This window comes from Acipenser ruthenus, chromosome 26 (assembly GCF_902713425.1).
Source record: "Acipenser ruthenus chromosome 26, fAciRut3.2 maternal haplotype, whole genome shotgun sequence".
Classification (NCBI taxonomy): Eukaryota; Metazoa; Chordata; class Actinopteri; order Acipenseriformes; family Acipenseridae; genus Acipenser; species Acipenser ruthenus.
In genome coordinates, this window is record NC_081214.1 from 1648931 (window position 1) to 1672716 (window position 23786).

Here is a 23786-nt window from a genome sequence, read left to right on the forward strand (position 1 = left end):
ACCGTTTTGAAAAGTAAGGTTGAGAAACTCCAAACTCAGATTAATGTGAAGGAAATACTGGAGAAACGGTGGTGTGTACATCGTTGTCATTAAAAAAAAAACCTGTACCCTGTATATTAATATAGAGTTCTGATAGGGTAGAATACAGGTGTGACAGAAGGGACCTTACCCAACATTCCTCAGGTACGTGCTGTGCTGGTTCTGGCACACAGAATTTGAAACACTGCCACCTTGTGGCTGTTCCGTGTAGGGCTTTGTTTTAAGTTCTAGAGAACAATGTATCATCCGGTGGTTCTTCAGTAGATTTTATTGAACCCTTTCACAGTCCTGAATTCTTTTTTTGTCGAGCTGAAGAATCCGAAATTAAGTTATATTATTGAATATATGTATAGACTACCTCAGACTGGGACCTAACAGTCCCGTGAGGTTCCAATGTGATTTTTGAGGGCATACTGTATGTTAACATACCGGGACCTTGAGGTCCCTGCCAGGACTGAAAGGGTTCATAATTCTGTTTCTGCAAGAAAACTAAAAAACCTAGCAAGCCTGCATGGGAATTACCTGCAACACTCTTCATTACTGTACTTGTATTATCTCACTGCTTACATTAGGAAAAGCCCATTGATTTCATTAGTACTAAGAATGCCTTGAGCCCCTCTACAGTTCTGCTAAGATCTCTTACTCGTGACTACAGCTAATGTATTGAATTGCATTGGGAGTTGCTATTCATTGCCGTTCCTTACTTTCACATCACTAAGAGGTCATTGCAGAATGGAGAAAATATTTATTGGATTTCTTTAAAACTTGATTTTATTTGCCTTTTAAGCACCGGTAGGTACAAATAAAACGATACAGGAAACAATTTGAATAACAGGATTTATTTGTACTATATTAAAATGGTCTGGCAATCAACTTTTGTAACAAGCATCTTCCAAAAATGTTTATGTGTATATATATTATACACACACACACACACACACGTTGCACATAAATACTGAACAGTACATTTTGTTCCAAGACATATTTCCAGAAGTATAAACACTGTTTGTCTGTAACACTGGTGTGACTTACTGCCATAAATACTGCGCGGGTTTCTTAAACAACCTCCAATACTGTTCAGATATACTGACACTTTACACAAAAACACTTCCTAATTTTACCTTTAAAAGTCAAGGGAAATCAAGTAAAAGGTTTGCAGTGTGTCATTTTTCTTCAGGGTTAAAATAAAGATAAAAAGCGAGGGTAAAGCTAAGCCCTGCACGGTGTCCTTCGGTAGTGTACACTGCCAGTCACAGGCAACCACAGTCTTTGAGCGCGCGCACTTTACTTTATATTATCAAGCACACAGGACACTATTCAATTGCTTTTAACAGCAGCAGGTCTAAAGGTTGCTGTGATTACTGTTTATGAAAACCTGCATCAAACAGTCTCTTTAGTTTCTTTAAAAGCATGTAAAATGCCATGGAGGAGGAGCTCCATTTTCTAATAAGAGACTGTGAAGTAACTGCCCAGACGCTCAAACTGCCTTCAGACAAAACCTCGGGAACCTGGCATCGCAGCGCGCTTCTGTTTAAACCCCAGCCCCTCTTTGTTTAAGAATGCAGTGTGGTTTTTGACAGGGACGTCGGTTTAGAATCGCACTGCAATGGGATGTTCCGAAGGCAGTCTGGTTCTCTGACGACAGTTTGGTGCGTTGGGGCAGGCTCGGTGACTTCCGGAGCAAATCCCCCAGTTGATTTATTAATGGTATCACAAAAATCCAAAGTGTTTAATTGTGTTTAGAAAGAAAGCCGACTGATAGAATGTGAATCGAGAGTTATTCTGTAACACTTGCCAATGCTAGCTATTGAAACCCCTCCCCAGAACCATGTCAGCATCTGTTAAGACATAAAAGGACGTACAATAGTGGAACACCACGGCCTAGTGGGTACAATGTGAAAAGAGTAACATCCGAACTCTCAATCAAGGTGTTAAATCTGTTTCTTACAACCACCTAAAGGTTGGAATAGAATCAATTTTGTTGCAGTGGACTGCAGGGCTGGCCGCCTCTCCCTGCAGTGCAGATCGGCCGTGTTAGTGTTTTTACCAGATCAATCACAGCTCGCTGTGTAGCTGTGCACTGCTCATCCTCAGCTGTTGCAAGCTAGGCTTCATGAAGATCCCCTCCATGACTCTCCAGAAGTTGTGCTGGCTGGCTTGAGGCATGGCGTGGACCTCCCGCTGCCCGTTGATGGGCCGGCCGTACTGCTCGCCGGTCACTGAGAGCAGGGCGTCAGTGGCAGTGTGTCTGAGCCGGACCGCCTCCTCTCGCTCCCACACCTCCCCTGCGCACAGCACCGTCCAGTCGTCCAGCAGGTCCCCCTCGCCCTCGTCCCCAAACGCACTCACCTCCTGAAAAGGGACTCCGCAGTGAGAATGGGAGCAAGCTTAGGAGACAGGCGAGAAGCGGGTTTGACGCATTCACTAAGTTCTCCGCAAGCACTCGCCTCCAGTAACCCAACAAACAAGTCTGCTTTTTGCCTTTTGATATCTTTTAAAACACTAAGCCAATTGAAAAGGGGCGTACATATACAAAGAAAAAAATGCTAAGCAGGTTATCTCAACCCCTTAGCTTAAAAAAAAAAAGCATGTTACTGTAGCTTTCAAAAATAGCAAAAATGACTTACAAGACTGGATTTACTGCAGATCTTAAAATGCACATTTTAACGCTGCAGTGTCCCACTGTAATGTTAAGTCGTAGGATTATTAGCACATAGTTTGGGCAATTAGGCAAAACAAACAAACATATTAATCCACTAATGAAAAATGGATCAGGCATTGTCTAAATGAAGCCATCAATCTACATGGCTATTGCGGATTGCAGTGATCGTAATATGAATTTACAAGCATCACAGACCAGTAGAAGTGGAGCTCTCTTTTAATGAGTTTCTCTCCCAAAGGGGGTAGCCCGCCAATTGTTTTTTTCTTCCTCCTGCACCTCTCTTGACAAGACGAAATTGCTCAATAAGCACCGAGCATTTGCCTCTGGCATCAGCAAATGCAGAGACACCATTTCTCTTCGCTATTACTGCTGGGGTCTGACATGTTGAAAAACAATGGTGAGGTTTTTAAACAGCCTTAAGTTGCCTGCGGTGCCATTCTGGTCAATATAACTTATTTCCTCTCGACTGAAAGAAATCCCAGAAGCACCGAAACACCGTCTCCACATAAAAGGTCAGCAGATAAACTGTTATCTCTTTTTTTTTTTGCTATGCTTTTTTTCTGTCATTAGTAAAGAAAACGCACAGGGACTGTGTTGTATTTTTAGGGATTCGTTTCCTGAAATTGGTTTTAAAAGGAAACCAGAAGCTCATTGAAATGAACGTGTTTAAAACTACGAGAGAGGTCAAGAGGAGTAACTGGGAAAATATTTATATTCAGAAACGGAAAGTGCATTAGTTAGATAAACCTCTGCATGTACCTTCCACACCAAGTACAGATTTATCACTTTAGTCTTGAAAATAATAACTGTGTGAAAACAGGATTGATACATTATAGTTATGAATCAGTTAAACTAGGAAGAATTCACTGGTGGTGTGCTCTGTTAACAGTGTCTAGTGATTAGTGAGCAATATGAAAACATCATTTTTTTTAAGTCATTTTCTGACCCTTAAAGTTGAGGGAACACGGAGCCACTTTGCGGCTTGTAACTTGTTTTCAGGAGACTAGGTTTCAGGCCACTGCAGGGCACACCAGGGGAGACCTGGGGTTTGATACAGCAACCTCAGACTAGTTCTCCCGGCCTCCTGGAACCAGGTTTCAAGCCGCTCTTCCTGAAAACGTGGCTTTGTGTTCCCTCAGGTTATGCGCTCCACACATCGCTGATCTTCAACTAGGACTCCTCCCATTCTCCTAAAAAATGCTTCTGAATCTCTCTACTGTGCGTCTCAAATGCATTTCTCTCGCACAGCTCGGCTTTCCGAAATGTCGTTTCTTGTTTTATTTCTGCAACAGCGGTTTTAGGGAGAACCATCTGAGACGCTTATCAGCAGGTTCTCAAATGAGATTCTGAAGCATTTCTCCTAGAAGTGCGCGAAGAGGCATAGATTAAAAGCCCCTGATGTGGGGGCTGTGCGATTGGACACTGTGGTCGTGGGCAGACCTTTTTTTTCTGCCTCTAACCCTGTCGTGTTTTTAGGGCGTTAATTTACCGCACCTGGTTGGAAGATAACGGGGATGAGAAGCGGTGGCTGTGCAGGTTGCGCCCGGTGTTGACGTGTGTGAGCCGGATGGCCTGTCCGCATTTAACCGCAGCTCCTCGCTGGCACACCGTGTTGCTCTTCCCCCGGACAGTCCAGTAGCTGTTGCTGTCGTCCACGGTGGTCACTCCCGTCACTGACTGCTGACCACTCCCTGGAATAAAGAGATCCATTATCAGGTGATTAGGAAATGAGAACTAATTGATTCGCAGTTTGTGGAGAATTCGGGACAGGGATGATCGCGTTACCAACATGTCTATGTGTGGATGGAGTTCAGAAGAGAACATATTATTAATAATAATAATAATAATAATAATAATAATAATAATAATAATAATAATAATAATGCATTCGCTCACAAGTGGTCTTTATAATTGCATGTTTTACTTACCAGAACCGTATCTGACGTCATGTGAATGCAACCTGACGTTATGCCTGCTGTTCAATAATTTCACAACGGAACCGCAAGTCACGAATCTGAGTTCTGTACCCCGAGACAAAGTACAAAAACAACACAATATGAGTGCGCTGAATACGAAACGGATTTGATTTATAGCACAATCCATCACGCTGTACCGCACCGCACTCACTGACCCGCTAAACTAAAGCGACTACAGTAACGACAACGTCACCGGGGAGAAGCTTTGACAGTCAAGAAGGCGATGAAACTCGCTGTGTTTTAAACAGCGCCACCTCCTGGTCCGGCATACTCAACTGCACACCACCTAGGGTCTGTTTATTAAATTGCATATTTTGAAGTTTGTCCAAGTACATATTTTAATGGTACGTGTGGTTCCCTGTAAACATTTTTTTTCTGTTTTTTTTTTATTATTTTTTTTTTTACCAAAGTATATAACTATATTTTGTTTACGCGATAGTTTCACGGACGACTGCCTCACCAAAAATTGCCATTATGTAGTCCGAGATTATACACGACCCACCAAAACATGTTTAACCCTTCCGCTCCTGTCCTATTTTCGTATTTTTTTGGTTTGCTTTCTAAGAAATCAAAACCCTGCGCTGTGGACGCCTGCCACCAGGTGGCGCGTCCGGCTTCTTTTCCAGCGTGAGGGTCCAGGTGCCGGAAGTTCCGTTCAGCTCCCTGAATAAACTCGTCCTGCTGAAGCTGGCAGACATTTTTTTCTTTAATATCTGTGTCGGTGGTGCGGGGCTGTCGCTTCTGAAATCGCTTTGCGATTTATAGTTTGATTTCCACGAGCAAGCCGTCGCACGCAAGGTAAATACAACACGATTTTTTTTGTGTGATACAGCTAGTTGAAATCCACGTTTTTTTTGGACTCACAAGGTGGACAGCGCTTTTAAATCCTGCGGTATTTGGTAATGTGATGGTCTTGTTTTCAAACGTGTGTGTGCATTGCGAAAGTCAGGCCTCGTTGTTTGTGCTGGTGATGGAGGTGAAAAAACTGAATTGTTTTAGTAGCAGGCCGTGCTGTGCGCATTTAATACGGTCGACGCAGGTTTCTGTTCATTATTTAATGTCTAGACTACACCGCTAAACCCGATAGCTTGTATAGAAAATCAACCGCATTGATCGTGCTAGGTATTTATTGTGAATGCTGTGTCCTTTCTCGCTGTAAAAATTAGAGATCGGGCTCTTATTTAATACTGGTTGCGCAGTTCTTTCGGGTTGTGATGTTATTGTTACATCATCCAACACACACCTCATCATGTTTGTGAAGCCCGAACTTCAATTCTGATCGCTTGACACGGGCAGGGTATATTTGTGCATCACCCCCGTAGTTGTTGGGTTATTTTTTAAAAAAAACACAACGTAATTAATATGCGGGTCTGATTCTCCCTATTGTATTGTCACTGCGGCACAGCTGAAATTAAATGTGTCATTACATATTTGCGCTTTTTTGCAGACTCATTTTTACCCTTCAAGAACACTAATGTTGCCAAAACTTAACAATTAACGTGGGTCATATCAGACTTCAGCGATTGACTGATAACACACTTATTTTACAGCTGATCTACCGTATTTTCCAATAACCTTAGGGTTAAGTGCATGCGAGACAGCATTTTGTGGTATCTTACATAGTTCAGTAAATACAAGGATGGAAATAAGACTCCTACTGCATAGCAGTTTCAACCATTCCAGGTTTTACTACAAGCTTGATTAGCCACAGTGTATAGGTAGCAAGCTTAGGTGTGTCTTATTAAACTCGTAGTGAAACCAGGAACGGATCACACTGCTATGCAATGGGAGTCTTATTTCCACCCCTGAACTAATTTGTCTTGGATGTGTACAGTCAGTGTCAAGCGTAGGCTTTACTGTTGTTGGAAATACAAGACTTCCCATTTTATAACTGAGGTGGGATAGCAAGTCACAGCTGTGTGCTTGCAGCTTTGCAAAAAAAAAAACCTCACGCACAGGTCTTCCATTCCTCAGCACCCGCCAGCATGTCAGCCTTCGTAGAGAGCGAGGCTGAGGAGTCCGAGGAGGAGTACGACGAGGAGGGCGACGTTCAGCCCAGGAGGACCAAGAAGTTTGCAGGAGTCCAGGGTAAGATTGTACTGAGCACTGTGACTTGGGAGTGGAACTGTGTGTGTTGAAAGTCCTGATGTTACTCTGACCCATGTTTGTCCTCTTCAGAAGAGGAGGAGGAAGAGGAGGAGGAGGAAGAGAACCCAGAAGACCAGGACGAGCACGGGAACCTGCGGGGGCTGATCGACGATGACGTCGTGGATGATGAGGAGGAGGAAGAGGAGGAGGATGAAGGAGCCAGCGACTCTGCGGAGGAGGTCGGGCATCGGAAGAGAAAACGCAGTACGTACCTCTGCCAGGCTCCGCTGGGCACGCGCTGAAAACGCAGTACGTACCTCTGCCAGGCTCCGCTGGGCACGCGCTGAAAACGCAGTACGTACCTCTGCCAGGCTCCGCTGGGCACGCGCAGAAAACGCAGTACGTACCTCTGCCAGGCTCCGCTGGGCACATGCTGAAAAGCTGTCAGAGTATCTGCTGGCAGCACAAGCGACCCGTTGACTGGCTCATCCAGGATTTGTGCAAACCCAGTTCTGTGAAACCAGACGTGTTTTCAACACATGTGTTGCAAATAGAGTTTTCATTCATTCCTAAACCCCTTTCCCAGAAAAAGAAAAGCGCTGCCTGTATCGTCGTCTTATATATGTTTTAAATTATTTTTCTTTTTAGGTTTTGATCGCCTGGATGATGATGATCTTGACCTCATTGAGGAAAATTTGGGAGTTAAAGTGAAAAGGGTAAGAAGAGATTGTATTTTGACACATTGGTTACTGAGGGACCATACATCTTTTACTGTTGCATTTATTGTATGTGTTTCTAATGCCAAGTAGTTTCCAGTAAGATTTCCTATAGTTTTTATACGTGGTTGGATAAGGGAGTGGTGTAGGTATTTCAAATTGGAATAATAGTGCAGTCCACACTGTAGAGCTCAGAACAGCAGTGCATTGGCAGGTTTATCTAACTTGAATTGCAAATTTATAAACAGCTGTGGATTATGTAACAGCTCAAGCAAGGGCACATTGAAAATCCTGAAGGAAGCATGGCTTGTGAATACAGCCCAGACACGTCCTCTCAAGTAACCAACGCCCTGGGATTCTATATGAAAATGATGTACGGGGTGGGGGTTGTGTCAGATTTGTTTTTTTTCTAGCTGAGTTGCATAGCCCTGCCGTACATCCTGACTGCATAGTATTAGAAATATTTGCATGAAAGGGACAACACAATGTTGCAGGTGTAGAGCATGACCAGAGCTTGAGCAGCCCTGCACCCAGCCCCTTTCCGTGAACAGATCATAGCCATCCATACAGGGATGTTTTATACCTGAGGTTGTAGGTTTACTAATAGGAGTCGTTCATGCAGCTATAAGGGTGGAACAGCTTAACATCAAACTCCCTGATCGTTTTAGTAATGCGTACGAGTCCTGAGGCCGGGGTTAGTTTCAGGCCCTTGTGTCCAGCCAGGAAGCGCTTGCTGATCTCCTGTTGCTTCTTGGCTCCTCGTGCAGCAAAAGTTCCGGCGTGTGCGCAAGATGTCTGACGATGAGGATGAGGAGGAAGACGAGGTTCGCGAGGGCCACGAGAAGGACCTGATCGCAGAGGAGATCTTCCAGGGGACGGAGGGCGAGGAGGGGGAGGTGATCGAGGGGCCCATCCACGGACACGAAGAGGATGAGGAGGAGGAAGACGAGGAATCCGGTACAGCGTCAATTTAGGAGAAATCCCCTTTGATCTCGATTTACATTACATTCTTAGAAATTTGAAAACAGTTTGTGTGAATGGACTTCTAGAAGTTAACCTGCCATTTGTTTAAAAAATATATATGCATTATAAAATGGATACATAGATAGGAAACTTAATGTGGTCCAATTGTGCACACAGTGACTGAAGGGCATATATTTACATTACTTTGCAGCATAGTTTGCAAAATGTTAGTTGTTGTCAATCTTCTTGCATCACGTTTTGCTTATCGGTGAAAACGTTTCTACCTTTTGTGTTTTCAGATATTGATGACTTCATTGTGGATGATGATGGGCAGCCCCTAAAGAAGCCAAAATGGAGAAAGAAACTGCCAGGATACACAGACGCGTAAGTACAAGTGACTTTTACTGCTTTAGATTTCAGTGACATGCCTGCCTTGCGCCCCTCGTACAGTGCTGTAACTACACTTTTAAGCCGCTCAAGAGTATTATTCATTAGTGTTGCCTGGAAGCCCTTCATAACGTCCTCTGTGTGTGTGTGTGTGAGAGTGAGTCCAGCACTAGCCTGGCAGCAGCAGCAGTTTTCTGAGATGCTCGTCTCTGTGCAGGGCTCTTCAAGAGGCCCAGGAGATCTTCGGCGGGGACTTTGATTTCGCAGAGTTTGAGCACGAGGGCTATGACGATGTGGAGGAGGAAGAGGAAGAGCCCGAGGATGAGACGTGGGACCGGCCCAAGAAACAGACCAAGAAGAGGGTGGGCCGCCGCAGCATCTTCGAGATCTACGAGCCCAGCGAGCTGGAGAGCAGCCACCTGACTGACCAGGACAACGAGATCCGCTCGACAGACATGCCGGAGCGCTTCCAGGTGGGTGTGTCTGTGCGCTCGGGAGCTTGTGTCAGGGAGCCGTCACGTCGTGGCTTTCTGCATTGAGGTTATGAGTATTTGATCTCCCTTTACCTTCGTCTTCTCCAACTGCTCACAGACTAGTGTGCAATGAGGGAAAAGCCTTGCTGTGTTTTGAACAGACAGTTCATACTTGTGAATCTAAATGCATACTTCAGCCAAAACGCACGCTTCCCTGCATTTTTATAATTGGAGGTGGTTTCTTTCCCAGCTGCGAACGATACCAGTGAAACCAGCAGAAGATGACGAGCTGGAGGTAGAAGCTGATTGGATCTACAGGAATGCCTTTTCCACACTTACCATCTCCATTCAGGTAATGGCCAGATACTCTTTACTGGGTCCAGAGTAACTTGCTGCTATGTAGCACCTGTGTTAATTGTGAACCATTGTCTTGAATGTTGAGCACATTCGTGTTGAGTGTTCTTGGAGTCTCTCTCTCTGTTCATTTCATTCTGGATCTTGTTTTCTGTATTACAGGAGAGCTCGGATTACTTGGATCGTGGCACAACCAGTAGCTTCAGTAGGAAAGGCCCCAGCACTATCCAGAAAATCAAAGAGGCCCTCAACTTCATGAGGAACCAGCACTTTGAGGTATGCCTGTCCCCAGCCACCATCTCTCTGGACGTTCAGTGAACTTTTCAGCTAGGTGTAGGGGGGGGGGGTGAGTTTAATGCAGTAACTGAGCTGCTGATGAAAACGTGCTCTGCTTTCGTTCAGAATGTATACTCTCGTGCACATTGCAAAACGCCTCTACAAAATCTACAGGTCTTAATACAAGCTTGATTAGCCACAAGCTCAGGTGTGTCTTATTAAAGGCTCATGGCTTTATCTGTGCGGATCCTTATATCCTGTAATATTTATCTTGTTGTGCTGCACCTGCTTTGTTAGAGGCTTGGTTCAGACACGCACATAGCCATGTGCTTTCCTCAAGAGCTGTCTCGTTATGTTGTGGTGATGCTGGGACTGGTTATTTCGATCAGGGCTGGCTCACATTCTGCTTAAAGGCATGTCTTTATCAAAAGTGCTGGAGCTTTGAAAATACCCCCCAGCAGGCTAAAGTTTTATGATCTGGTCCCGGCACGTTTATCGTGCCTTTTTAAAATTAAATGTTTTAAAGGCTCGAGTTTAAACCAGCCTTGCCCTGGTTTTCTTTCCCTTCGCTAGGTCCCGTTTATTGCGTTCTACAGAAAGGAGTATGTGGAACCGGAGCTCAATATCAACGATCTGTGGAAAGTTTGGCAGTGGGATGAAAAGGTAACTAAAACTGCGTGAAAACCCACGAGTTCAGCCACCCGCCCAAACCCACTCCTGCGTGACGGAACCAGAATATCTCCTGCTTGCTTTTCACAGTGGACTCAGCTGAAGACCCGCAAGCAGAACCTGACCCGCTTGTTCCAGAAGATGCAGGCGTTCCAGTTCGAGCAGATCTCTGCCGATCCAGACAAACCGCTGGCAGATGGGATCAGACCTCTCGACACTGCAGACTTGGAGAGGTAAACAGGGACTGTTACTGCTGACGGGGCCACAGCTGAGAACCCCTGACGCCTCGGTAGCCGTGTCACTGTAGGCATGTGTTCCTGGATGGTATTTTACATGTTGTGGATCCTGGAGTCAGTATAAAATATCAGATATACTGTGTGTGTATGTGTATCTCCCGCAGTGTGCTGTTTACAGCCCCTGCTAGGGGATCTGAATCCGTACTATTGGGTCTATATGTTACAGTAGATTGATTTTCATTTTCTCCCAGATTAAAAGATGTCCAGTCCATTGATGAGCTGAGAGACGTCTACAACCACTTCCTCCTGTACTATGGTCGTGACATTCCCAAGATGCAGAATGCAGCGAAAGCCAGTAAAAAGAAACTGAAGAAAATCAAGGAAGTTTCCGAAGAGGATGGTAAGCATCCTTTTGAATTGGTTCTGTTTCCATGCAGTCGTGTTCATGATGTTAAAAGGGATTCCTCTCTACAGGTGAGCAGGATGCTGAGGTAGAGGAGGAGGAGGAAGAGGAGGAGGAAGAGGGACGGAAAGGACCTGATCTGAAGCTGGCTTCTCGCAGAGACATGTACTCGATCTGTCAGACTGCAGGGCTGGGTAAGTCCCCACCTCTCTGTTTCTATCTTGGAAACCTATACTCCATTTTATTTATTTTGTATTCATGCGGCCGATTTTGTTTTGCGCAGACGGTCTTGCCAAAAAGTTTGGTCTGACTCCAGAGCAGTTTGGTGAGAACCTGCGAGACAGCTACCAGCGGCACGAGACTGAGCAGTTCCCAGCTGAGCCGCTGGAGCTGGCTAAGGATTACGTTTGCAGGTAAGGTTGCAGTGTACTGTACACTGAACTGCCCTCGCAAAAAAGATTGGATTTCGAGCGGTGTTTGACTCTAGTTACTGTGTATTGATTCAACCAAACACTAAAGACCCCGATCTCAGCAATAAACATTAGCCAGTCCGTGATCAGTGCTGATCGTGGTCTGTGAAACCAGCTCGAGTTGGCAATATCTCCTATTGCATAGCAGTTTCACCCATTCCAGGTCTTATTAAAAGCTTGATTAGCCACAGTGTATAGGGTAACAAGCTCAGGTGTGTCTTTTTAATAAACTCCCAGTAAAAACAGGAATCGCTCAAATTTTTATGCAGTTTGAGTCTTATTTCCATCCCTGCAGCTGTAGGTCATTTAAAATCTTCACTGCTGAGACTGAGTAAGCAAAGGCAATTTCAGAGCAGAACTCTTTCCAAACTTGCCTCTGTGGGTTCTGGTTTCTAACAAACCCCTGGGCTGTTGCTGGTGGTTCAGCCCTGCTTCCTCGTGTACTTCGGTACAGTATCCTGTCAGTCTGACCGCCAGTGCCTTGCTCCTCCAGTCAGTTCTCGAGCCCGGAGGCCGTGCTGGAGGGGGCACGCTACATGGTGGCCATGCAGATCGCACGGGAGCCGCTGGTCAGACACGTACTGCGACAGACCTTCCAGGAGAGAGCCAAGATCAACATCAAGCCCACGAAGAAGGGCAAGAAGGTAAGAGCTCTCAGGTTAAACATGCTGACAGTGATTTCTATTTGCAATTGCAGCTTAATCACAATCCTGGCGGAGAGAGTGCAGGCACGGCGTTTCTTTAAAAGGACGGGAGCTGAATTTATGGGCTGGACTGAGTAGAGCCATTTGTATGAAGAATCCTGTTTACAGTTTGAACCCTTTTTTTTAATTGTAGGAAGTGGATGAAGCCCACTATGCTTATTCATTCAAATACCTGAAGAACAAGCCCGTGAAGGAGCTGAGTGGAGACCAGTTTCTCAAGATGTGCCTGGCAGAAGAGGAAACGTTGCTGGCCATAGACATCTGCATTGATATGAAGGGGGTAAAAGGGTAGGCATGTCGTTAAGCTGCAATGCAAACGAGCTTGCTGTTTTATAATGACACTTGCAAATGAGATGCTAATCACTCCAAGGCTTTTGCCAGAGCAGTGCCCTGCTGTTGCTTTATAAATGATTTTTCCACTCTGCTTTTTTAGGTACAGCGAGCAGACGTATTTCGACGAGATCAAGCAGTTCTATTACCGTGATGAGTTCAGTCACCAGGTCCAGGAGTGGAACAGGCAGAGAACCCTGGCCATTGAGAGAGCACTGAAGCAGTTCATCTACCCGCAGATGGCCAAAGAACTCAAGAACAAGCTGATCTCCGAGGCTAAAGAGAACATCATCAAGGTACCCTTAATAAATGCGTTTGGAAGTACAGGGTTAAGAATACTCTGACGGCTTAAACAGAAACTCTTGAGCTGCTAATACAGGGATGGGAAGTAAGACTCCCATTGCATAGCAGTTTGCTCCATTCCTGTTTATTATTGGGAGTTTATTAGGACACACCTAATCCAGCTGGTAATAAAACCTGGAATGGGTGAAACTGCTATGCAATCTGATCCTTATTTAGTCCCCTGTAATAGACAGTAACCCCTCTCTCCTGACTCCCAGGGCTGCAGCAGAAAGCTGTATAACTGGTTGAAAGTGGCTCCTTACCGTCCGGATCAGCAGGTGGAAGAAGACGAGGATTTCATGGACGACAATCCGGGCAAAGGGATGAGAGTGATGGGAGTGGCCTTCGCTCCAGGCAGGTCAGTTAAGCTGTCGATGCAAGCTTGCATGTCTGAATTGCTGGAGCTGCTGTATATAAACGCTGGTAACATCCGTCTACCCCCTCTGCAGGGATACCCCCGTGTTCTGCTCCCTCATTAACGGAGAAGGAGAAGCCACTGACTTCCTGCGCTTGCCGTACTTTCTGAAGAGGAGGAACGCGTGGCGCGAAGATGAAAGAGAAAAGAAGGTGAACGTTGCTTTTAATTGCATTGCCTTGCCCTGGGAAGTTGGGCTTGTGTGATCGGCAGATCTGTTTTAAATGTGTTTTTCTGTTGCAGTATCTTTCGAAAGAGGCTCCTGTGTTTTATAATGTTTTTTTTTTTTTTTTGTGCTTCCCAGTTGCAAGACCTAGAAACCTTGAAAAAGTTCCTGTTGAGCAAGAAACCGCACGTGGTTGCTGTTGCAGGAGAAAATAGGTAAGTACAAAAGTAAATACAGAAGTGTCTGTGTGGAAAGAAGTGCAAAGTTTGTCATACGTTTTGGGCTGCAGCCTGTTCATTTGAATGCTTCATGCTCATCTGTATCAATCCCTAGGGATGCCCATATGATCATGGAAGATATCAAACGAACAGTCAACGAGCTGGAGCAGGAGCAGCAGATTCCCACCATCGGCGTGGAGCTGGTTGACAGTGAACTGGCTGTGCTGTACATGAACAGCAAGAAATCAGAGGTGAGCGAGCAGGCTGTGTAACCCCAGGCTTAAAGAGGGTGGCTTTGAAACCGACGCCATTGTGGATCCAGCATTGCCTGCATAGTCTATTAAGCTGTGGAGCCATTTGAGCCAACATGGAGTGCATAGGGATCTGCCATATATCCAGTCACAACACTGCAGGGAATACTGATGAAATGCTTTTTTTTTTTTTTTTTTTTTTTTCATGCAGGATTATAATTGCCTCCCCTGTGTTTTTTAGGGGCCCAGTACATGTCTTGACATGTATACAGGCGGTGCATGTAGCAGCTTTTTAATTCAGTTTTTTAATTAAGCATTCCTGTGAAAGAGAGCTTGTATGCTTTCATAAAGCTGCTGCCGCCGCAGCTTCGGGAGCTCGCAACGGCGGCATTACGAGAGGTTTCCTCGTGATCGACAGCTAGCTTTGAGATCTTCTCGCTTGCTGTCGAATTGTGTTCTGTGATTCCTGGGGTCCCGTTCTCTTACGGGTCTCCTGTTCACATGGTTTTAACCATCAGCCAATCAGTGACAGTGTCATCACATCTGGTACGCTGCTGTGTGTTACAATTCTCTTCGTAACCGTGTTTCATAATAGACCAGTTTGTGGTCATATCTCAAAACGTTTATGGTTTTAAGGCTCCACCTTTTGTTGCGTTCTATATAAATATCTCCTGGAAAAATGTAGCTAACAGCTGTTCAGCAATGCACCGCACACAAGTCCTAGATCTTTCTGTGTGTTCTAGAATGACTTCAGAGACTACCCTCCATTGCTGCGACAGGCAGTATCGATCGCTCGAAAGATCCAGGATCCTCTGGTGGAGTACGCCCAGGTCTGCAGCTCGGATGATGATATTCTGTGTTTGAAGCTACACCCTCTTCAGGTAACTATTGGTTTTATTAATAATGATTATTACTTTTGATAAGCAGTAGGAGTTGTAATCTGATGCATTTGACGTTAATCTAACAAGTGATTTTGCATCAGTGTTTTAATGTATATGGGGAAAACGCACGGTACGGTATGTATTGAATATACACAGGATAGTTGTAAATTTCTCAAAAAACTGATTCTCAGGATATTTTTTTTTTCGGGGCAGGATTCCTGTACATCATTTTGCATGTTTAACATGTTTTTGAATGCCTGTTTTTTTTCATGGTCCTCTAGGAACATGTGGTGAAGGAGGACCTTCTGAGCGCTCTGTACTGTGAATTTATAAACAGAGTCAACGAGGTGGGAGTGGATGTGAACAGGGCTATAGCTCACCCATACACGCAGAGCCTGGTCCAGTATGTGTGCGGGCTGGGGTCTCGCAAAGGGTCTCATCTGATCAAGGTGAGGACCAGCTAACGAGGAGGAGTCTTAAAGCAGCGCTGCCCTAGGAAGAGTACAGTCCACTGCATGGTCTCTACCCGGTGATCTCACCTGCTTCGTGTCTGTTTGCAGATCCTGAAGCAGAATAACACCAGACTGGAGAACAGGACCCAGCTCGTCACAATGTGTCACATGGGACCGAAAGTATTCATCAACTGTGCTGGCTTTATCAAAATTGATACAGCGTCTCTAGGGGACAGGTGAGGGTTGTTTTAACTGTCATATAAAACAGACCATGGGATTATGCACTGTCACAACCTTGTAAAAATATTGTGTGGCTGATGTCAACTTGTTCGCTTGAAAACCTGAAAATGAAAAATGCATTTACGTTATTAAGCCACTTTGTCTCCAAGCTAACATTTTGCATTCGCTGTAAGGAAAATCTGGTTTCCATCTCGTGATCTGCCAATTCTAGCTTCCAGAAATGTCAAATAGAGCAGTAGAGCAAATGGCAGGCCCATGAGACTGTGTGCAGTCCCAGCTCTGCTCTCATTGGCTCCTGTCCCCGCAGCACTGACTCATACATCGAGGTGCTGGACGGCTCGCGGGTGCACCCAGAGACCTACGAGTGGGCGCGGAAGATGGCGGTGGACGCGCTGGAGTACGACGAGTCCGCGGAGGACGCCAATCCCGCCGGGGCCCTAGAGGAGATCCTGGAAAACCCAGAGAGGCTGAAGGATCTGGACCTGGATGCCTTCGCGGAGGAGCTGGAGAGGCAGGTTAGTGTCGGGCCGGAGTTCAGCTTTAATGCAGCTCCGTTTCTGAAGTCCGCTTTGTGTTGACTTCACCCCACGTTGCAGGGCTTGATGATTCGCACTAGCCCTGCACCCAATCCTGTGTTTCTACCATTTAGCAGAGCCCTCAATTCTCAAACTCCTGCCCCTAGTCATGACATGAATACTCCTAGTTAAGGGAGGCTCTGAAACCCTGGACTGGGTGCAAGCCCTGCATGACTGCTTTAAAGCAAGCTAGACAGGTTGAATATACAGTGTATGCTGACAGTGGTTAATCTGGTTCATATTCTAACTGCACTCTTTATCAACAGGGCTATGGGAACAAGGGTATAACACTGTATGATATCCGCGCTGAGCTAAGCTGCAGGTACAAGGATCTAAGAGCCACCTACCGGCCTCCTAACACAGAGGAGATCTTTAACTTGCTGACTAAGGAAACGCCAGAGACCTTCTATATAGGTAAGAGAAACCGTTCAGTATTGATGTGTTTATACAATATGTGTTTTATAGCCAATTTGAAGCTAGATCAGATATGTTGGAACAAGAGAGTATTTAATAACTGTAGCGTTTTCTTTTCAGAGTTAATTTTAAACATTTCTCCCCGCTTTTTCTTTTTCAACACCTTGTGTAATTTGACTTTTTTTTAGCTTGTGGATACGATTGTAAATCCACACATGCGCCTTATATTCCTATAGCTAAACTCTGTTGAAACAAACACAAAGCATCACTCTTGTCATTTTAGTGTTTACCCTTTTTGCTCGCTGGCTCCCCCTGCAGGTAAACTCATCACCAGCATTGTGACGGGGATAGCTCACAGGCGACCCCAGGGCGAGAGCTATGACCAGGCTATCAGAAACGATGAGACGGGCCTGTGGCAGTGCCCCTTCTGTCAGCAGGATAACTTCCCTGAGCTCAGTGAGGTGAGGCCGACGCAGCTCTTATGGGAGACCTGCAGGAATTTGACTCCTGCAGTGATGTTTTCTGCGCCCCTGCGTCTCACCTTTTTCTGTTCTGCAGGTCTGGAATCACTTTGACAGTGGGTCCTGTCCTGGCCAGGCTATTGGAGTGAGGTCGCGAATGGATAATGGCGTTGCAGGGTTTATACCAACCAAATTCCTCAGTGACAAAGTGGTGAAACACCCCGAGGAAAGAGTCAAGGTAAGAAATGAACATGCAGCATTTAAACCCAGTTTGTAAGCAGCGCTGATTTGTATAAATTGCTGGATAAAATCATTATTTTTTAAATGGATGAAAGCCAGCGCTAAGGCTGCTGTTTTTGTGCCGCGTAGGTGGGAATGACTGTGCACTGCAGGATAATGAAGATAGACATTGAGAAGTTCAGCGTGGACCTGACGTGCCGGACATCCGACTTGATGGACAAGAGCAACGAGTGGAAGCTGCCCAAAGACACGTACTACGACTTCGACGCCGAGGCAGAGGATCTGAAGCTGGAAGAGGACGCCAAGAAGAAACAGCAGCGCACAAGTGAGTCAGGATCATTGCAGCAGCAGGGATGGGAATAAACCCGCGGCATAGCCAGGATTCACTGCCAACGTAATGAGGGAAACCCCGAAGCTGAGGGCTGGCTTAATTACAATCCGAATAAAACCCAGAGCTGCTCCTTGTGTTAGTCTCCTCTCAATCTGTTACACTGTGGATAATAAGAAGAACCGATGTGACTGTGTCACTTTTGACGCTTGAACTGTGTAGTAGGGCTTATCCGTGTATTGTACAGGTATCCCTAACGTCTTGCCTGTATTTCTGCAGCCTACATAAAGAGAGTGATCGCTCACCCATCATTCCACAACATCAACTTCAAACAGGCGGAGAAGATGATGGAGACCATGGACCAGGGTGATGTCATCATCCGACCCAGCAGCAAGGGGGAGAACCACCTGACCATCACCTGGAAGGTGGGGGAAGGCATTTACCAGCACGTGGACGTCCGGGAGGAGGGCAAGGAGAACGCCTTCAGCTTGGGGCACACGCTCTGGATAAACAACGAGGTGAGCTTCCCATCCGTTACCTTGCGTTGGCCCCTCCTTCAGATCTCGCGGAAGCACACGGAGAATCTATTTGACCTGGCTTATCCGTCTTCTTGCAGGAGTTCGAGGATCTCGATGAGATCACGGCTCGTTACGTGCAGCCCATGGCCTCGTTTGCACGTGATCTTCTAAATCACAAATATTTCCACGATTGCAATGGTGGAGAGAGAAAGGTAAGGCATTTACTTAACGGGGGTAATGCTTAAAGGTACCATGCTGCGTATTTGATGTCAAAGATTTGAGCAGTTTTGGGTTTATGTATTTTGGTTGGGCAGATTTGTTTGTGATTTATTTACAGTTTTGTGTTTGGTTTCTTTTGTAGAAAATGGAGGAGCTTCTAATAAAAACCAAAAAGGAGAAGCCTGCGTTTATCCCTTACTATATGTCTGCGTGTAGAGAGCTGCCTGGGAAATTCTTGCTGGGATACCAGCCTCGTGGGAAACCTAGGTGAGTTACTGCATCTCTGTACGGCGCACAGAAGTGACACTGTCGATCCTTTTGTCTATGAAAGTGTCTCCTCGGTGGATGGCTGATTGAATGAATGGCTGTGTGTCACTGTCTCGCTGCAGGATAGAGTTTGTAACCGTCACACCTGAAGGATACCGGTACAGGTCACAGGTATTCCCCTCTGTGAACGGACTCTTCCGCTGGTTCAAAGATCACTACCAGGACCCTGTACCAGGTCAGTGCAGACTTCATTGAAAATCAACTCCTAAGAGGCAGGACACTGCAGCAAAATTGCATTACATGTTGGTGGCACAAGTCTGCCATTCACGTCAGTACAAATTGATAATAATTTCATATCCTTTGCAACGCTATGATGGTGCTGCATGTTCTCTACACCACATGTGTGTTCACATGTTGTTTTTTATTTATTTTTTTATTTTTTTGCAAACTCCTGCAGGTATTACTCCAAGCAGTAGCAGCAGAACTCGAACCCCAGCCTCCATGGGCACCACTCCAGCCAACATTAACATAGCAGGCAAGTAACCCACAACTGAGTTTTTTATATAGCTCTAGGAAGACCTTTCTGAACCTGATATTGCTGTTGAAGTGAAAACGAGGCTGACTGGCCATTTGAGAGATCTGGAATCTCTTCCAAGGAAAGCATGGAAAAGTTTTTGATGGGATTTTAGTTCACATATCCTTGTCTTATCCCAAGCTCTCCAAACAGCAGCTTCATATTTCTGTTTTCAACCTTTTTTGTTTTAAGTAAGATTTTTCCATCCATAACTTCAAGCACTGAATCACGCCCGTCCTCAATTTTAATAATAAGGACCGTCCTTGTTTTTTGTTCCTCCTCCAGACCTGACCCGTGCTGTGAACGCGCTCCCCCAGAACATGACGTCTCAGATGTTCAGCGCGATCGCGGCGGTCACGGGGCAGAGTCAGAACCCCAACGCCACGCCGGCGCAGTGGTCCTCCAGTCAGTACGGGTACAGCGGCAGCGGAGGGGGCAGCGCCGGAGGGGGCAGCAGTGCCTACCACGTACGCCACTTTCACTTGCTTCCTCTTCTGTGTGGTTTATCATGTAGAGTTATGAATGCACGGTTTTACATGCTTTCAATTCAGGTTGCAATTTCAGTACAAAAGCAATCCTGTTTGTTTGTTTTTTTATGCATTTTCTTTAGTTTTTCTATATTTTAACATAGATCCCTATAGAGCTTCCAGATTGCATGTGGTTATCTAAACTATACAGATATTCACAAAGTCCTATTAATGATCCTCTGTGTTCATTCGCTGGTTATTGCCTGATCCTCTGTTTGTTGTGTTTTCGGCAGGTGTTTGCCACTCCAGCACAGCAGCCTGTGGCGACCCCCTTGATGACCCCCAGCTACTCGTACACCACCCCCAGCCAGCAGACTATCACCACCCCCCAGTACCCCAGCAACTCCACCCCCCAGTCCTCCCACGGTCCCCCCTCCTCCTCCTCATCGTCCTCCTCCAGGCACAGGCAGCAGGCAAAGTGAGTCCTTGGAGCAGGCGTGGACAAAGTGGGCTCTTCCACTCCTCGTCCTTGTTCAGAATGAAACCTCCAGCCAGACCCTGAAGTCGTTCATTTAGATCATTTTACCTGTTAAACCTGGAGTGCACTGGCCCCTTTTCATTCAGTAAGCGTGTCATTTAGAACAGAGTAGAGTTACAATGTAGATTTAGCATGTATCCTTCATTGGAAGGGGAGAGGGATTGATGCAAAAATTTATAAAATCAATATTTTGAAGCAATATTTTAGAATATGAAAACACACAGTAGTGGTATTGCTCCAGTGTTTTTATTGCTAATCATAATCACTGAACCCCCTTTGATTTGTAGTAAGTTACAAAGGCAAAGTTTTACAAATTAGTATTTTTAAAATGGGAGCAGATCTGAAAGAATTGTTAAGTACCAATTAATTTATTTTTTATTTATTTCCCAGACAAAACTCTCATACTGCCGTGGACTGGGGTAAGATGGCAGAACAGTGGCTGCAAGAGAAGGAGGCGGAGAAGAGGAAACAGAAAACGAGGGTGACCCCACGGCCGTCTCCCAGCCCCATGATCGAGAGCACGCCCATGTCCATCGCTGGGGACGCCACGCCTCTGCTGGACGAGATGGACCGGTAGAGGGGACCCGAGGGGAGACAAGACTCGCCATCGCGATGGACTGCTTCCTCAGGACTAAAGCGGCTTTATTTTGTGAGAGTGGTCAGCAATTAACTGAGGTTCTGATCCTTAAACACTTTGCAGAATATGTGAAATCATCAGTGACCAACAAGCACTGACTTCTGGCAACGGACCTCTTATAGTGTGTCACTGAAATATGGTTTGCTTAGTTTTTTATTTTAAGGGAGAGAATATTACAACTTTTTTTTTTTTTAAATAAGAATGGAATTACTGAAGAATTTACATATATTGTACATGAAGCAAGCTAATGCTGAATTGCAGTATAATATCTAGTTTGTTCCTAATCAGTGTCACCTCGAGCTATATAGAAATGTGCCGAAACAACAGCAAAACCACAACCTGTGCGCTTCGCCGAAAAGAGGCAGAACATGTCTTGGGATCTGTGTGCATGCATCATCAAAAACAATAATAAAAGAATTTCAGTACACGTTCATCGCGGGACTTTGCTTGTCATAATAACACCCATTTTAAGACACTGAAAACGGGAGTGAATGGTTTTATTAAGTTAGTTACGTCTTTTGACAGCTGATTTCTAGTTCCGGCTCGTCACTTGAACATTTTAATTTATAAAACTTTGCTGCATCTCGGTTGAGTCTCGGTTTTGGGCAGATCTCCCTGCATCAGTAGTAAAGGACGCTTAGCAGCTTTTTGCCTTTACAAACTCGTATCTTTTTTAATGATTTTTTTTTTTTTTTTATTGTTTTCACTGTAATGAAGTAGACATGCTTTTAAAAATGACAAGGCTGTTTTCTTTGGGGTTTTTTGAGCAACAAAAGTTTTCAAAGCCGTCTTCTTTCACCCTGTGGGTTATACAATATCAGAAATGTGTTTTCCTTGCATTGAAAAAAAAAGTCTATATAACACTTGTGAGTATTTAAGTTAAAGGAGATTTGCATTGTTGCGTTGTTCTTTATCAATGCATTTGAACATCTGAAAGTTGCAGCTTTAACGTCCTGTTCAGAATTCGTATCTGAAATTTAGTTTACTCAACAAAACCCTGATGAGGAACGACCTAGAGTGGCATATGAATTGTTCATGCTGTCTGTGCCGAGGTTCTCTCAGTTTGTGTTCTCATGTTAATCACATGTGCTGTAAGCTTGTCGTTCTCAGTAACGCAGGAACCGCTGCCAGCATGTGGTGCAGGTAGAAATCTTGAGACCCGGTTTGTGGTATATTACTGCCGTCATATTGTTTTGTTTGTTTGTTTTCCCCCTTGATGATAAAAGTAAAAATTCTACTTTTCAAAATAGTCTCCCGGCCTCCCCTTCTTCAACCTGTACTTGCAATGTGTTTCCATACAACGGTCTAAAGCAGGCGTGTCCAATCCCGGTCCTGGAGGGCTGTTCCACTCCAGGGTTAACAGCTCATTGGATTAGCTACTTCAGTCTCCGGATGCAGGTTTAACTGGTTCAGTTAAACAATTTAGAACAGGGTTGGAACAAAGGAGTGGAAGAACCGGCTTTGGACAGCCCTGAGCTAAAGCAAACCCTGGAGTGAAATAGCCCAACCGTTTCAGATTTCTATTCATTTGTGTCTAAGGTACAATGTGGAATATATTAACATAGAGATGATCACAAACCAGTACAGAAGGGTTGTATGCATTCAAGTGGCCCTGGCAGTAATGTGATCCTTTTTAAGAAACTGTGGGTAATTCAAAGGTTTTACTATTTAACCTAATGTTGATCACTCTTGCGTGATCGTTTTGAAGTCCAAGAACCCACTGTAATTACGTGTTAATGTTACCAGTCTCAGCGTACCAAAACCTTAACCTTGACTACTACTCTTTATTACAATATCTGCAGTCTGTTTCACTTCAGCATACAGTGGTGCAGGGTGTATATTTCTCAATGAATAAAGCCATTAAGCATGACTGATTTATTTTTTTCTCAAGTATTCTTTGTAAAGGGCACAATGGTCTTGCTTTACAATAAAGGATCTATACCTTATTTTTCCCACCATTGACCACAATGAATGATTGTTCATTGTCTCTACCCTGGGAAAATATGTGCACAGTGCTGGCATTCATTGAATTCATTCTACATGTAGCTGTATAAAGCCCTTCATACAGATTTCTGAATGAATGTATTTCAGCTGCTTTTTTCCATACTGCCAAGTCCTTACTGCGCCTAAAATACGTTTAATTGCATTATTTAAAGACATGGCAAAAGAAAAGGGATGGACTGTACATCCTAATGTGATCCCTGCTGGATAGGTAACAATGGTGCACTTCCATATGTGAAGCATTGTGTGCTATTAGACCCCTTTTAAATGCCTTGTTTATGCAGAACCTTGCTGTTCCTCCAGAACCTAATTTGTGTTCTAGAGCACAGCAAACCTCAAGAAGCCACGCAATGGCAAGACATGGCCTTAAAGGGAGTGTATTGCTGAAACAGCGTGTGAGGATCCGGTGATTCGGGGTTTAAATACAGCATGCTGCAGGAAGCTGGTTTTTATTTTTATTTTTTTCTTTGGTGCCTTGTGTTAGGAAATGCAAGTCAAACTGGAATTCATGTCCAGCATGGGGATTATCCTTCATTAAGGAATGTGTCAATGTTGTTGACCTTATGGGATAATCCCATTGCAGGTATGTGTGGTAAAGGGACTTTGACGCCCTTTTTGGGAGAAACAGTTACAACAATATATATATTGGTAATAATAATCTGACATGTTGGTGAGTGATCATTTGTGCGTATTGCTTGTAATAACAGTAAGATTGTTACTTAAAGCTGTCGGGCACAAGACCAATGGCATGTGTCTGGTTTACACCCTTTATTTTCACATGAAGGGAATGTAATCGTAGTGCCTTGTGTCTGCTGCTGCCTGTATGAAGAATTGTA

The 23786-nt window shown here is 44.9% G+C and overlaps 2 protein-coding genes across 3 annotated transcripts; one reads left to right on the plus strand and one right to left on the minus strand.

Moving 5' to 3' along the window:
- Positions 1-862: 862 nt before the first annotated feature.
- LOC117430329 (stromal cell-derived factor 2-like) lies at positions 863-4889 on the minus strand. The gene is made up of 3 exons (XM_034050277.3): positions 4630-4889; positions 4196-4392; positions 863-2391 (listed from the first exon to the last, which is right to left on the minus strand). The coding sequence occupies exons 1-3, from the start codon at positions 4802-4804 to the stop codon at positions 2095-2097; spliced, it is 669 nt and encodes a 222-aa protein (XP_033906168.3). The 5' UTR covers positions 4805-4889; the 3' UTR covers positions 863-2094.
- Positions 4334-22819, plus strand: LOC117430692 (transcription elongation factor SPT6). 2 transcript variants are annotated; one of them, XM_059001436.1, is made up of 37 exons: positions 4334-4417; positions 6652-6765; positions 6856-7029; positions 7414-7481; positions 8249-8438; positions 8744-8828; positions 9049-9304; positions 9555-9656; positions 9821-9934; positions 10508-10597; positions 10694-10836; positions 11091-11239; positions 11314-11436; positions 11526-11655; positions 12206-12356; positions 12550-12704; positions 12850-13042; positions 13307-13446; positions 13538-13655; positions 13808-13884; positions 14003-14138; positions 14882-15019; positions 15301-15468; positions 15580-15707; positions 16019-16226; positions 16553-16700; positions 17019-17161; positions 17259-17399; positions 17531-17726; positions 18009-18247; positions 18346-18459; positions 18609-18733; positions 18856-18968; positions 19191-19268; positions 19593-19774; positions 20068-20252; positions 20703-22819. In XM_059001436.1, the coding sequence occupies exons 2-37, from the start codon at positions 6663-6665 to the stop codon at positions 20887-20889; spliced, it is 5190 nt and encodes a 1729-aa protein (XP_058857419.1). In that variant the 5' UTR covers positions 4334-4417; positions 6652-6662; the 3' UTR covers positions 20890-22819. The 2 variants fall into 2 exon arrangements, with proteins under 2 accessions (XP_058857419.1, XP_033906943.3); XM_034051052.3 differs by lacking the exon at positions 4334-4417 and adding an exon at positions 5317-5475.
- The last annotated feature ends 967 nt before the right edge of the window (positions 22820-23786 follow it).